Source organism: Lycium barbarum, chromosome 9 (assembly GCF_019175385.1).
Source record: "Lycium barbarum isolate Lr01 chromosome 9, ASM1917538v2, whole genome shotgun sequence".
Lineage (NCBI taxonomy): Eukaryota > Viridiplantae > Streptophyta > Magnoliopsida > Solanales > Solanaceae > Lycium > Lycium barbarum.
Genome location: NC_083345.1, coordinates 23368658 through 23383847, shown reverse-complemented (window position 1 = coordinate 23383847; position 15190 = coordinate 23368658). Strand labels below are relative to the sequence as shown.

Below are 15190 nucleotides of genomic sequence, written 5' to 3'. Positions count from 1 at the left end.
TTCGGATAATAATAAATTAGCTTTTCCGGAGCCTTCAATTAATCTTGTACTTCCAGATATTGTATTAACATTTGGCTTCTTTCATCACCAAATAAGAGAAGTATTTCTTATCTCTTAAAATAGTGTGTGTTGCAGCACTATCTATAAGACATATATCATCGTAATTGATCTAGGTCCAACTGATGACTGAGGAATTTCCATATTCTTCATAAAAATAAAAGGTACATTATAAGAAATGTGAGAACAAACAACTTTAGGAAACTGCACTAGAAATGTAGAAACTAGTAAGACATGATATTTTAGGAAATACACTTAAGAAAAACAAACTAGTGATAAATATAAAAGTAAACAACAACTTTTCTCATAGTACTATTCCCCAGTGAGATGATCAGCTTTTCAGTCAATATCATCATAGAAGTCTCCAGCTTTGAGAGGCTTTTAAAATCATCATCTTTATAAGCAAGATTTGCCTCAATATCATCATGTTTGTTTGAGGGCGCCGCTTCATCATTATTAGTATGAAAGGTCAAGTGCGCCTCCACGTTATTTTCCCTTCCTTTGAGAGAGGCCTGATAAAGCTTGACAAAATGATCGGGCGTACGACAAACACGTGCCCAATGATCTTTCATACCACATCGGTGACACATATTAACTTTACCTCTTGAAGGATTATTTTGAGAACCCTTATGGGTCTCTGTTTATTCTCATTACGCTGACGATAATTATGACGTCCCCTTTCACGTCCGCGTCCGCGTCCGCATCCGCATCCACGTCCACCACCACGGTAATTATTTTGCCTTCTTTCAAGCTAATCATAACCTGCTGCTGCATTCACTTCAGGGAATGGAGTAGACCCAGTGGGACGGGATTCATGATTTTTCATTAATAGAGTATTATTCTGCTCAGCCACAAGTAGGCATGAAATTAAATCAGCATACTTTTTGAACCCCTTTTCAAGGTATTGTTGTTGTAGCAACACATTTGAAGCATGAAAAGTGGTAAAAAAATTCTCCAGTGAGTGTTCATCAGTGATAGTTTCTCCACACAATTTTAATACGGAACTTACTTGATGGATAGCAGAATTATAATCAGTTACAGTTTTAAAATCTTGAAGCCGGAGATGCATCCAGTCATATCGAGTTTTCGATAATACCGTCAGCTTTAGGTGTTCATATCGATCCTTCAAATTATTCCACAATTCAAGTGGATCTTTCATAGTTAAATATTCAGTTTTTAATCCTTCATGGAGATGATGACGAAGGAAAATCATAGCCTTGGCTTTATCTTGACTTGATGATTTATTTCCTTGTTTAATAGTATCCCCAAGACCTTTCGCGTCATGGTGAATTTCAGTATCAAGGACCCATGATAAATAATTTTTTTCGGTGATATAAAGTGCCACAAATTCAAGCTTTGATAAATTTGACATAGCGAAAACTATCAAAGAAAATATCCAAAGTTAGACATAATAAGAAATATTGTCAAAAAAAAAAAAAAATCTACAGTTATGGACAATACATAATCGTGTACTATATTCTTTCTTGTTAAGACAAATAGTTATGTTTGTAAAGTAATTATTATACTATGTATACTAAAATAACCAACTGTGGAATCCGGTAAAAATAATAAGCATAGTGATAAAGCATACTTTCAGTGGGTAATCAGGTCTATTAGCCATATATTTATATTGTCCATAAAACTTTAATAGTTTAACAAGTATAGTTCAAGTTTTATATTACGATGGGAGAACAGTTTTCAAAAACACATATAATAAAATCAGTATTTATTTGGCGGAATGTATTAATGTGCAGTAAGAATTGACAATTAAGCCTAATAATCTTAACACTGGATCATCGAGATATACCTCGCGAGAAATGGCGTTCAACTTGTTCCGAAGGGGAAAACACAATTTATAAAACCTCGTGCTGATAACGTATTGTAAAATAAAATTACATACTAAAATTAAAAAGCAACAAAAAGCAAAGAGAGAGAGAAAGAGAAAGCAAGGAGTAGTACTTTTCTATTTTCTATTTCTGGATATCTTTTCATCTACACCACATACGACTATTTATAAGCAAAAAGTAAAACTTGGGCAAAAGAGCAAGCTACAGTGATGGCCACATGACCTCCACATATGCTATCCACATTTATTCATAACATTATTATCATATATATATTTTTTAATTTTTTTTTGTTTTTTTGGCGAAATAATGCTAGATGCATGGGTGCCAAGGAGAAGATGTGCAAGCAAATCTACCGGAATAAGGTGCGGAAATGAGATTTAAAGTTTTATTAGGATAGACTGAAAAGGCTAAGCCAATCTCAATTAGAATTGAGCACACTTATCACCATGCAAAGGTGAACATATGCTTTCTTATTCAAATATTTTAAACTGAATAAATGTTATCGATTCTAAGCTACAATTTTAATTCCCTAATGAAGTAGAGTTTGATAAACATTGTTCTGTTTTATGACGAAGTAATTTTTCCCTCTTATGAAAGCCGAAAGCCATAAATTGTACTCTCTCCATCCCACAGAACGGGAGGAACAAGATCACATTCCAAAAATTTTGGCTCGTTAAAACAAACAACTCGCACTTCTGAACTTTGAACACCACAAATACTCGAATCGGAGTATTGGACAATTATTTTAAAGAACACCTATGAATTATGAGGCGAGGGATCGGAAACAGCCTCGCTATCCCACAAAAGTTGAGGTAAGATCTGCATACATTCTACCCTCACCAAACCCCACTTGTGGGATCACACTTGGTTGTTGTTGTTGTAACACCTATGAATTATGGAATATTTTTACATAATGAGAGAAATGCATCCAAACAGCATTTGTCAACAAAAACAGATCCTTATCATTATTTTTTAACGTACTTTGTGATTTGCGTTGGTTAAAACTGTATAACTAAAGAAAAGAAATATTACTGTTAATTATTAATTCCCCCAGCTAAAATAAAAGGTCCCCATTCCCCTCTCGAGGAAGATCCTTATTCCTGTCATGTTGTCTGAAAATGTGTGTTGTGTGGTTCATATAGAGAACACTAAAGTATACTAGTTTTCTATGTATTTACTTCCTTCTCTTACAAGTTACAAATACATGATAAAATGTACCCAAGAAAAAAACATGATAAAATTGGCGCTAATAGAACAGAAATGGTGTTGCTCTGAGTGGATTCAGATTAGTGACTTCAGTAGAAAAATAAGCATATCAATGTAGCTTGAAAAACCATGCATTGAGACTCAATACACAATTGTTGCTACACCTGGAAGAATTAAAAAGAGATCAAATTTCACTATGACTCCAACCTAGAAATGCACTCTGGTAAAGGGCTTCCCAACAAAGGAAACGCCCTATTAACAAGACCAATCAACAAAGGTGATATGCATTTCTATGCATTCCAGCCTTGCAATGTCTAAATCAGTATGCTTTCTGCAGACATATGTACAATGCCCTTACATAAACAGACAGCAAATGAAAGGTTTAGAATTTATGGTACACAATCATTGAACAAGGTTTCATACTCACGCATGTTGCCAGTTTCTCTATTCCATGAGATTCAACGTCCTCTGTGTTTTCTTACTATCCTCATGATGGGTTTTGGCTTGGTATATGCTGCCTACCTTCTCCATCCAAATGATACTGGATGTCAAAGGTCAACAAGGAAAATAAATATTTCAGAAATATTAGTGTAAAGAGTGGATCATCAAAATCTTCATAAACAGCCTTGTCCCAGATGAAAAACCACATAATAAATCTTGTTGAAGGAAGCAGATAAAGTTCATAAGGATTCAGCCTTGCAACAAATCAACCTAAGTTCACGTGTTCCAAAATTAAGAATCTCATTTATTACTTCATAATAAAAGTAAGACGGGCACAAAGTGGATAGTTGGACCACATACTGCTTTTTCCAAGAGGACCACAAACTCATAAGTTGCACATATTGAAGGGAATATTGCTCACCCGCATCAAACTGCAGACAATAACCACATGATACGGCCAAAATCTGCCACCCTGCCTAACTAAATATGCAGGGTCCCCATATTTGCAACTTCACCGTAATTCAGGTGCATCAAGTTTGAAGTACAAGCATCTCCGTTCATACAAGCAACAACTAAAAATTATATATAACGAAAACTAAAATGCAGAGTAACTGAAACTAGTCCCCTTACGAGCACTTGAAAAGACCGCGAACTACCAACAAGACATGATAAGGTGATCTCTTAACCAAATTCAATAGTATGTGCTAGACCTGTCTCTTTGATATCCTCGAAGAATAGGTAAAAATGAAAGGGAACATAAGCACCTGACCTTCGCCTATTAGGGTTCCAACCACAGAATGCAACCATTTCTTGACATATTAATCTGCAGAAAACTACTTTTACCGTTTAAACCTCGAAGTCCTAGAGCTTGTCTGACCAGCCAGTAAGCTACTAAGCAAATTAAAACGACAGCCTAAGTGTTTCCCTTTAATGTATTCCATTGAAAATCAATGGAAGATCACTGACATATATTAAACATCTTTAAAACATACCTTTTCCCTCATCCGTGAACTCCAAATGTCCGAATGGCCACCTCTTCCATCACCTTTAGCTAACACAGATGTTTGGCTTAAATGTGGATCAATCAGTGGCTCCCTTGTTCTTCCAATAACATCATAATCTCCCTCCATATCATGGTTTATTCTAGGGCTAACCAAAGCTCTAAGAACAATTGAGAGAAATAAGGAGAATGCCTGGAAATGATGGCAAGAATAAGATTTTAGCACGTGGACCATAGACCAAATAAACAGTAAGAAGAAGATTTAAAACACCAAACCAATCACAAGAGCACAAGCCAAAAACCACAAATGGGTTCATTTTCTACTGTTTTGACCACGTCTTTCATTCTTGTCCACCACTCGTGCTCATAGGTTGATAAACCACACTTTAGTGTGTATCATATGAAAAGAGTATATACCGGGAAATTTCACATCACTTCCCCAGTTAAAGAAAACATCCTATCCGCAAGAACCCCCAAAGGCAAAGTTGATTAATGTAATACCAGGTAAAGTTGATTAATATAGCATCACTAATGTTACTTAAAGTTGATGTAACACCTTTTCAATAATAACAATTGCACATTCTAACTATTTTTAAACATGCCCCAGATAACATATAGTACATAGTAATCCAAACTTTCTCAATTTCCACACCAATGAGAATCATCACCTAATCTGGATGAAGGGTATTCAAAACAAACAAGAAAAATATAATAAAATCTTAGAAGACCTTGAAGTTCAAAGAAAACCTGCCTGGATTACAATGACAGCAATGCCAATCCACTTACAAATATCCATATTTTGTTCGATAAAGGTGCGGAGGCTGTGAAGTTCTCCAGTTGGGTCCATTGGAAGATCCTAGGAAGAGACAAAACAGGTGTCCGAATTTGAATTATTAACAGGTCAACCAGTATAGAACCTCTACACCAGGAGAAGAGTAGATCTGAAACAAACGGCTCACCTTCTCCCAACGGCGATCAAGTGCAATAAATGATACCAGACTTATTTCCAGGAGTACAAAAACCGTCATAAGCAAAGAGTACTAGTATTTTTAAGTGGTCAAGGCTAACAGTCAATCAGTAATAGCTGCTTATATCAATTCATGAATTAGCACTTAATTGAAGCTAGGAAACTTGAGAAGCAATATAATGATGTGCAGTCTAACAACTTTACGTTTTTATGCTTCATTTGGTCACCGTATAAAGCAAGAAAACAAAAAGATATAGTAGAATTAGGTAAAAAAAACTTTAAGATTATAATATTATTTGCCTCTAAAGGGTCTACCGATCCGCTTCTCCCTTAGGAGTGATCCAAATTCCTTTCCTTCATAAATATGAACAGGAAGAGCTTTTTGCAATTTTTGAAGTAAGCGGACAACATGAATAACATCCAATCTCAAATTGATCACACTATCCATTTGAGATAATTCATGTGTTTAGTTTTCATTTTCCGCGAAAGAATCCTTTTCATCATATACCCTACTGGATTAAGTAGTTAATTGGTTGGTCGATTGATTGATTGATTGATCCTTTTCATCATATACTCTCTAAACATGGTGAAGGATGAAGATTCCAGGTCTGAGTTTCTCATATTACACACCTTCTATTCAGAGACAAAATATTACTAATAGACATCCACCTATGACAGAGCTGAATGTGCGTTCACTTCTAGGTAGCATATCATTTTCTTTCAGCAACAAAATCAACCCAAAAGATATGCATTGTACATAACAACTTAACAGTCATTATATTCACATCTATCAGAAACATAAACAACGGAAGCAGTGAAATGCAAAGGACAAAGAAGGATACAAAGCAAAGGCAACATCCATTAACAGCTTCAGCACCAACATGCCCTATACAAGTGATACAACATAAGATGATACCAATTCCCATGAATGCATAGATAAACCTGAAGAAACAAGCAAACCATATCAATAACTTATCATATCGCCATAATCTACATGGAAGTGGTCAGCTGCAATTAAGTATAAGGACCCGTTTGGCCATAAAAGAAATTCACTTTTTTTTCCGGATTAATTTTTCACTTTATTTAAAAATTAATGTTTGGCCATGAAAATTCCAAATCCAACTTGAAATTGTATTTCAAATTTGGAAAACAGCTTATAACCTGTTTTCCAACTCACTTTTCATTTCTGAAGTTGTATTTAAAGTATATTCAAACCTGAACATAATTCCAACTATTCTTCGCAAAAAGTATAACCAAACACAGCTCCAACTCCATAAATTCCAAATAAACTGAAAAATATTTGGAATCTATGGCCAAACGCCTACTAAACTTCACGCTCAATTCTATCATCAGCATTCAATCCCTTCCGCCCTTTTGTCGCTCCAATTCCTTAAAAAAAATGATCTCAAACTAACAACTATCAGGTATCACTTTTTTGCGAGTTTCCTACCAGAACTACCAGTTATTTGCGGTTTTTACCTGAACTATCACTAGCTATTTCTTAAAACACCCCTCGAACCTGACTAGACCAAGTCTTGAATACAATCGCCAAAAGGCGCGCGACAACTTAACTAACCCATATTAAATTTGGTCCACATGGAGGCTGACTCTTTAATTCGAAATGTGTTTTGATAAAATAATTTGTGATAGTTCAGACAAGAAACTCGCAAAAAAAAAAGTGATAATCCAGGCGTGTTTTTGACCATTATATCCTTTTCTAAAAATAAATAAAAACAAGAAAAGAAACAAAATACCATGGAGCTGGAAGCGAATTTTTATTAAACTGATAGCCATCTTCAAAAGCTACAATTGAGGCCAAATTGGAGAATTGGGCATCATGAAGGTTGTGGTGATGTTGCCAGTGGTTAAGCATATAAGCAGAGTAAATGATAATGGAAATCCCAATGAAGGTTTGTAAGAAATTGAGGAATTTCAAAACAAATGCTAAGAGACCTTGGCAACATGACGTTGACATTTCTCTTCTACGATTCTATACAGAAAAACCCTAATAATTTCTCCAAGAATTGACTTCTCTATGGTTTCTTCATGGTTTTTTACATTTTTGGCCAAGCAAAAACTGATGATTGAGCTGGCAAAACGTTCTTTGTTTTTCTCTTTTTGTGTTTTTGTTTTTTTTTTCCTTTCTTTTCAGGAAAGTAAACTGAAATAATTGGGCCAGTTGTTTTTGTAGTAGTGTTGGACATTGGGCTAGTTTTTGCAAACTATTTTCATTTAATTGCACGGTTTGTTCTTCAAATGGACCGGTCTTTCATTTTTGGCCCTTAAAATTGAATTTATGCCTAACAGGACATAATTTCTTTGTGGATGTGGAATGTCACTTGTGAATATTATGATGTGAAAATATAAATTTATGTTCTTTAATGTGAAAATATTATGATGTGAAAATATAAAATTGTAGCAAAGTTCGGCCTACTTGGACAAAAGTTAGGCCTTAAAGCAGAGGTTTGCCTAAGGCAAACTTTTACCCAAAATTAGGCCTTAAGACAAATCTCTTCCTTAAGGCCTAACTTTTGCACAAATTAGGTTTATTCGGGCAAAAGTTAAGTCTTAAGGCAGAGGTTTGTAAAATTTTAACTAAGTAAAAAAAAAAATTGCCTAAAGGCAAACCTTTTGTCTTATGCGTGAAGCAGAAGGCAAAATTCTACCTTAAAGTAGAGTTTGAAAATTTGCCTAAGCCCTTGCAACTTTTTTTTTTTTGTTTTTGATTGAGTGGAAATTTGAATCAAAAATTAAAAAAAAAATAGAAGATAAAAATTAAAGATCACCAATTTGGGGGACAAAAATTAATGACAATCGTGCAAATGACCCCATTTGTTACGAAGGATAAATGGTTAAACCCAGCACAAAGTAGGGACATAAGTACCAATGGCCCCACTAGTATTAGGATCTCTATGTTCTTTCGGTGTGAGTATGAGTGTGACTATGTGAGCATGGCAGACGGGTGAATTTTGAAGAAAGGATCAAATCTTTATGAAATATACTAGATCGCGTATGCCCGTGCGTTCAACACTTTAAATTATAGTGTATTTATGTGTATATAGTTATATTTGGATAGTGATAATCTATATATTTTATATTGTTAATAAATATACATAAGTTTGCATTGTTTTTATGCATATATATATATACACACACACACTATGTTCAAAATACGATTAATATAACAGTATAGTTTGTGCTCCGTATCCAAAAATTTATTATATTAGTTTTTTGCTACGAATACAAAGCTTGCAAAAATTTATTAATATTTTTTAAAAGAGGAGACTTGTTTAAAAAGAAACTATTTTCCTCTCTTTGAGATGAAACAATAGCAATATTTAAGCATCAGTTGATACTTTGAATTTTAATTCGATCAATTTAAAGGTGTAAAATATTCTATTGTTAATGTATGTAGATTGGACGTAAATAATAATAATTATTATTTTTTATCAAATTTTGATTTGGATAATTCTAATTCAAATTATTAAATTAATTTTACATGTTTAAAACGAAACAAAGTACAAATTTGATTTTCTATTTAAACGAAGAAGTACTATTTTTTTATTTTTGATAAATATTCTTGGTTTAGCCCATTTTACTTGTCATGTTGTCTTTTGCACGGTTTTTTAAGGAAACGTCAATTAGAATTATAATTTGACTAATTTACCTTATTCATTAGTTGATCTCCATTTAATATTATTTTTTATTTTACGACATTAATCTCTTTTCACATTTATTAGATTAAGAATAAAAATAAAAAAGTAATTAAATTCTATCTTATTTTAAAATATAAATATTTTAAGTACATTTATTTTAGTAAACATAACAAATAAATGACATCGCGAAATAGCAAATACAACAGTTAAATATATAGATTAGATCTCAGGCTAATATAAGAAAAGAAAGGAAATTGTATGGTTTGACTACTTAACCTTTTGAAGAAAAGCAATAATATTGGGTCCATGTTTTTTGCTGTACAATAATTTCATTTGCTCCAATTAATGGGTTGATACACATGTGGCAATGAATCCACCATTATTGACTTAATGGGAGTATGATTTTTTAATATGGGGTGCACCTTTTTTTTTTTTTTTTACATTATTTTTTTTTAATATAGGGTCAACTTTTTTTTTTATATTGCTTTTTTTTTAATATGGGGTCCACTTTTTTTTTTTTTTTTTTTACATGAGTTTGGAGATATCCTTTAAAGGTGTAAAATATTCTATTGTTAATGTATGTAGATTGGACCTAAACAATAATTATTATTTTTTATCAAATTTTGATTTGGGTAATTCTAATTCAAATTATTAAATTAATTTTACATGTTTAAAACGAAACAAAGTAGAAATTTGATTTTCTATTTAAACGAAGAGCTACTATTTTTTAATTTTTGGTAAATATTCTTGGTTTAACTCATTTTACTTGTCATATTGTCTTTTGCACGATATTTTAAGGAAACATTAATTAGAATTATAATTTGACTAATTTACCTTATTCATTATTTGATTTCCATTTAATATTATTTTTTCTTTTACGACATTAATCTCTTTTCATATTTATTAGAGTAAGAATAAAAATGAAAAAGTAATTAAATTCTATCTTATTTTAAAACATAAATATTGTAAGTATATGTATTTTAGTAAACATAACAAATAAATGACATCGCGGAATAGCAAATACAATAGTTAAATACCTAGATTAGATCTCAGGCTAATATAAGAAAAGAAAAGAAATTGTATGGTTTAGCTACTTGACCTTTTGAAGAAAAACAATAATATGGGGTCCATGTTTTTTGCTGTACAATAATTTCATTTGCTCCCACTAATGAGTTGATACGCATGTGGCAATGAATCCACCATTATTGACTTAATGGGGGTATGATTTTTTAATATGGGGTGCACGTTTTTTTTTTTTTTTACATTGCTTTTTTTTTAATATGAGATCCACTTTTTTTTTATTGCTTGTTTTTTTTTTTTTTAATATGGGGTCCATCTTTTTTTTTTTACATGAGTTTGGAGATGGTGGGGCCCACTTTTTTGCCCTTTATTTTTTTATATTGCTTGGTGTTTTTCGTATGGGACCCACCTTATATTTTTTTTTTCAAGGTGACTGACGACGAAGCATAGGTTTGCTTCTATATAGTAGTAAAATGATAATAGAATGATTCGAAGCAAACTCACTTAAAATCGCGAATTGCCCTTCTTTTGGGGTGGTCTTTAAATTTTGCCCCTCATATTTGTAATCTTTAAATTTTGTCCTTCGGCTAAAACCCATGGGTTCCAGGTTCAAACTCCCACTCAGTCAAAAATTTAAAAAAAAAAACACAAGATAGAGTTTGAATTTCGCTATGCCCCACCGACAGAATTTTAGTTATGTTTAACCAAAAGTCTGTCGATGTGGGCAGACTTTGCCTTGAGACATATATTATTATTTTTTTACTTTTCAAGGTAAACTTTTAGTTATGCCTTAACTAAAAGTGTGCCCCATAAGACATAACTAAAAGTATGCCCCATAAGACGGAACTTTTCCTTAAGGAATAACTAAAGTTATGCCGGACCTGGCATAACTATAAGTTCCGCCTTATAAGGCTAAGTTTATGCCTTAAGGGGTATACTTTTAGTTATGCCTTAACTAAAAGTCTGCCCCATAAGGCATAACCAAAAGTATGCCCCATAAGGCTGAACTTTTCCTTAAGGCATAACTAAAAGTTTGCCTTATAAGGCAAAGTCTATGTCTTAAGGAAAAGTTATGCCTTATGGGGCATACTTTTAGTTATGCCTTATGGGGCATACTTTTAGTTATGTCTTAACTAAAAGTCTGCCCCATAAGGCATAACTAGGAAAAGACTTTTAATTAAGGCTTAACTAAAAGTCTGCCCATAAGTGTGCCGGACCCGGCATATACTTGTTAAGGAATAACCAAAGTTATGTCGGACACGACATACTCATGCCTTATAGGCAAACTTGGCATGAGTATGCCAGGTCCGGCATAACTTTGGTTATTCCTTAACAAGTGTATGCCGGGTCCGGCATACACGCGACCCAAACCTTGCCTTGCGATTTTTTTTTTAATTTATGGTTGAGCAGGGGTTCGAACCCAGAACCTCATGATTTCTGCGCGAAGCTCAGGATTGCAACGCGAAGGGCAAAAATTAAAGACCAGCAATATGGGGGGCAAAATTTAAAGACCACAAATATGAGGGGCAAAATTTAAAGACCACCCCAAAAGAAGGGCAATTCGCGCAAAAAAAAAGTGAAATCATTATTGACCTATACGCCGAATGGACCAAACTGATGGCAAAAAAAAAAAAAAAAACTTTTTTGGCGCGGATTACATTTTAAAGGCCCCGGTCTTTAATATTTGTCCCTCAAATGGCCGGTCTTTAATTTTTTACCTTCATTTAAAAAGTGGCCAAAAATATTCTGAGATTCTTGATTTAGATTCGTGCACAGTAAAAAAAAAAAGTCGCAAGGCAAGGCTTCGCGATAACTCAATAGTTTGTCTTGCAAAATTAAAACTTTTTTTAATCTACTGGGATTATACAAAAGTTAGGCCTCACCGAATAGGCCATGAATTCTGCCTTGCGGATTTTATTTTTTTATACTTTGCTGGGGTTCGAACCCAGAATCTTAGGGGTATTTCAGCCACTTAAAGTGCCGAAGGACAAAAATCAAAAACCAGCAATTTGAGGGGAAAAGATTAAAGACCACCTCGAATAAGGACATTTGTGCGAATGACCCAAAAAAAATTGACATTTCCTACTTTTAGCGTAGGAAATTTCTGCATTGTATAACCCAAGTAAACGAACCAGGCCTAACGGTCACACTCAATTATTTTGCTGATATAGCTCAGAATTTCCTGGGATATCTGGGTCAATAATTCATCTGTATTTTTCTGAAACAATTCTGCTGTTAGTTTGTACTTGATCTGACCTAAAAGTGCAAAGTGTAGAAATTTTATGCGCTATATAGCACTTTTTCACAAGATTTTTTGTCCAAAAACTCATCCGGAGTATATTTAAATCGTACTATAAATAAGCTAAAATTCATCAAACTCCTAAATTCAAAGAACGTTGCTTTTAGTCTACTCTTGATATTTTTCAGCCTCCTTGAAAAATGTCAAATGTTCAAACTGTTAGGGTTACGTTGTTCTGGGACGGTGAGATCACTCACAAATAGTGTTTTCAGAGGCGCGAGGCGAGCCGTTTTACGCAGTATGGGGCGTAAGTCCCATGGATCTACGGGGTGTATGTCTCATGTATCTTCAATTTTATAATTTTATAACTAAAAAAATAAGCACATGTATAGTTTTCATTAGAATTCTACAATAAATCACCAATAATATAAAAAGAATTATTATAAATATTATTTGAGAAAGGTACCAAAACAAAAAATGTTAATGGCTAGATAATCTTTAAAATGAAAGCTTCATTCACTTCATCATCAATCTCCAGATCTATTACTCTTTCCCGACCTCAACTAATATTTTGTCACGACCCAACTAAGGGCCGCGACAGGTACCCGGGGCTAACCACCGAGCACCGCTCGTTCTATGACTTATCCTACTCATTTAATGATCTTTTATCAAATTTATACTCAAATCGTAAGAAAAGCATTTTTCATTTGAAAATATAAATACTTTTATATACATAAGCCTCTCGGCTATCAAAATGATAATATACACATATATACAGTAATAACCTTGCGAGACCATATAACCCACACTGCGCATCTACGAGCCTCTACTGGAGTGCTAGACATAGGGACGGGACAAGACCCCGTCATGCCCAAAATACATATACACATATATATACACAAAAGTATAACCCGATTAGCACCTCCGGAATAATGGAGTGCTCCTGAAAATCTGTTGATAGCTCCTATAGGTCTGCGTCGTCTCCCTGTCTACCTGTGGGCATGAACACAGCGTCCAAAGAAAACGGACGTCAGTACGAATATTGTACTGAGTATGTAAGGCATAACAATGAAAATACGTCAATGAGATAAAGGAAGCATCAATAAGGAGCAACTGTATATGACTGTCACTTATAAAAGGAATAGCACATGCTGACTTACTTCATATCCATCATCATATCATATATTGTTGCGGAACGTGCAGCCCGGTCCATACATCATCATATATATAAATATATTGTCGTGGAACGAACGGCCCGATCCATATATCATCATATATAAATATATTGCCGTGGAACGTATGGTCCGATCCATAAATAATATAGTATATTAGTGCCGAGGAACGTACGACCCGATCCATCACCCATATATCCCGCGTCCGGGCATCCCGCGTCCGGGATGATATCATAAGATACCAGCTGACCAGGTGGCTATGCGTCTATACCGCCTCACCCTTCCCCATGTCCCCTATGTACATATACACATCATATACACACATAATATACGTAGCATGCATGAGAGCCCAAGGAAATTTATGTTTCTATCGGAGTGACGTAAGGTCGGTAACCTCCGACTATATTATGGACATCTATACGTATCGTGCCTCACCATGAAGGAAGTAGTGTATAAGGTGAGTGTATGCCATAACAGACATCTGTAACTTAATAGTGTTCTGCCTCACCTTGAAGGGACAATACATAAGGTGAGTGTATACAATGCATGACATGCTTCACTTAATGGTATTCTGCTTCACCTCGGAGGAAACAATGTATGAGGTGAGTGTATACAACATACGACATCATTAGCGTTATAGGAATGTCATAACATGAACTCTAGAGTCTTTAGACTCAAGCTTATCATCATTGTACTCATAACATATCTCTTATCTCATATAGCTATTCATGATCATAGACTCTTGACTTTCTGTGGTATATATAGAGAATTCATGTAGAGAAAGGAGAATCATACCATCGGATTCATGCCATAGAAATAAAGGAATAGCCTCACATACCTTTTACGTTTAACTATTCTATTGCTTGCTTGTTCTCCTTTAATGCCCACGTTTCTACCTTCAAGAGAAGTTGCATTAACATTAGTCAATCGATTACTTAAACGTGTTTACTATTTCTAGGAAAATTTGGGCAGCATTTCCTTTGTTTATACTACTCTCCCCATGTCATATTTCAACTCCCAAACATCAATAATAGCATTCATAATATCATCGTCATTATTCAATTCCTACAATTTACTCTCATGGTCATCCATAGTCATAATCATACTACAACATTACCTTCATCCCCATATAATGTTTCTCCTATGTTCTTGATATCATTTATAACTTAACTATACTCGTAACATACGAAGAATCATGATTCATATTAAGCTACAACTCAAAAACGTCACTATTCCCATATTTGTAACCCATTTTCTATTTCCTTCTATAATCCATGTCTTTCAACCCCTCAATACTCTAAATAACATGAATTGATCAAAAAACTTACCTTTGATAGTGTAGTAATGGGTTTTGGATAGCAATACTCTACTTGAAGAAAACCCTAGCTTCAATATCCAAGGAATTCTTGTAGCTTATTAATACTAGCAAGACCTCTAGCACATGGGTATCTTGATTCTTGCTTAACAATAATTAATCTCTCTTGTATTTTGGCTTGGATTAGTTTATGGAGTGGAAGAGGGGGTTTTTAGAGAGCTTTTGGGTCTGATTTTGTAAGATGAAATGTCCAAATGAAGTGGACTAAAT

The 15190-nt window shown here is 34.1% G+C and overlaps 1 protein-coding gene across 1 annotated transcript; it reads right to left on the bottom strand.

Annotated features, from left to right (window-relative positions):
- Positions 1-3225: 3225 nt before the first annotated feature.
- LOC132610242 (tetraspanin-20) lies at positions 3226-7660 on the bottom strand. Its single transcript, XM_060324546.1, has 6 exons — positions 7273-7660; positions 6361-6460; positions 5511-5591; positions 5303-5407; positions 4544-4744; positions 3226-3651 (listed from the first exon to the last, which is right to left on the bottom strand). The coding sequence occupies exons 1-6, from the start codon at positions 7491-7493 to the stop codon at positions 3598-3600; spliced, it is 762 nt and encodes a 253-aa protein (XP_060180529.1). The 5' UTR covers positions 7494-7660; the 3' UTR covers positions 3226-3597.
- Between the last annotated feature and the right edge of the window lie 7530 nt (positions 7661-15190).

Excerpts from the sequence above, each read along its gene's own strand:
- LOC132610242 (XM_060324546.1), bottom strand. The coding sequence starts at position 7,493 with ATGTCAACGTCATGTTGCCAAGGTCTCTTAGCATTTGTTTTGAAATTC. Across the intron at positions 4,745-5,302 it reads TTGCTGTCATTGTAATCCAG|GCATTCTCCTTATTTCTCTC; the intron begins GCAGGTTTTCTT and ends CATCATTTCCAG. Across the intron at positions 3,652-4,543 it reads GTTCACGGATGAGGGAAAAG|TATCATTTGGATGGAGAAGG; the intron begins GTATGTTTTAAA and ends TTTGACATCCAG.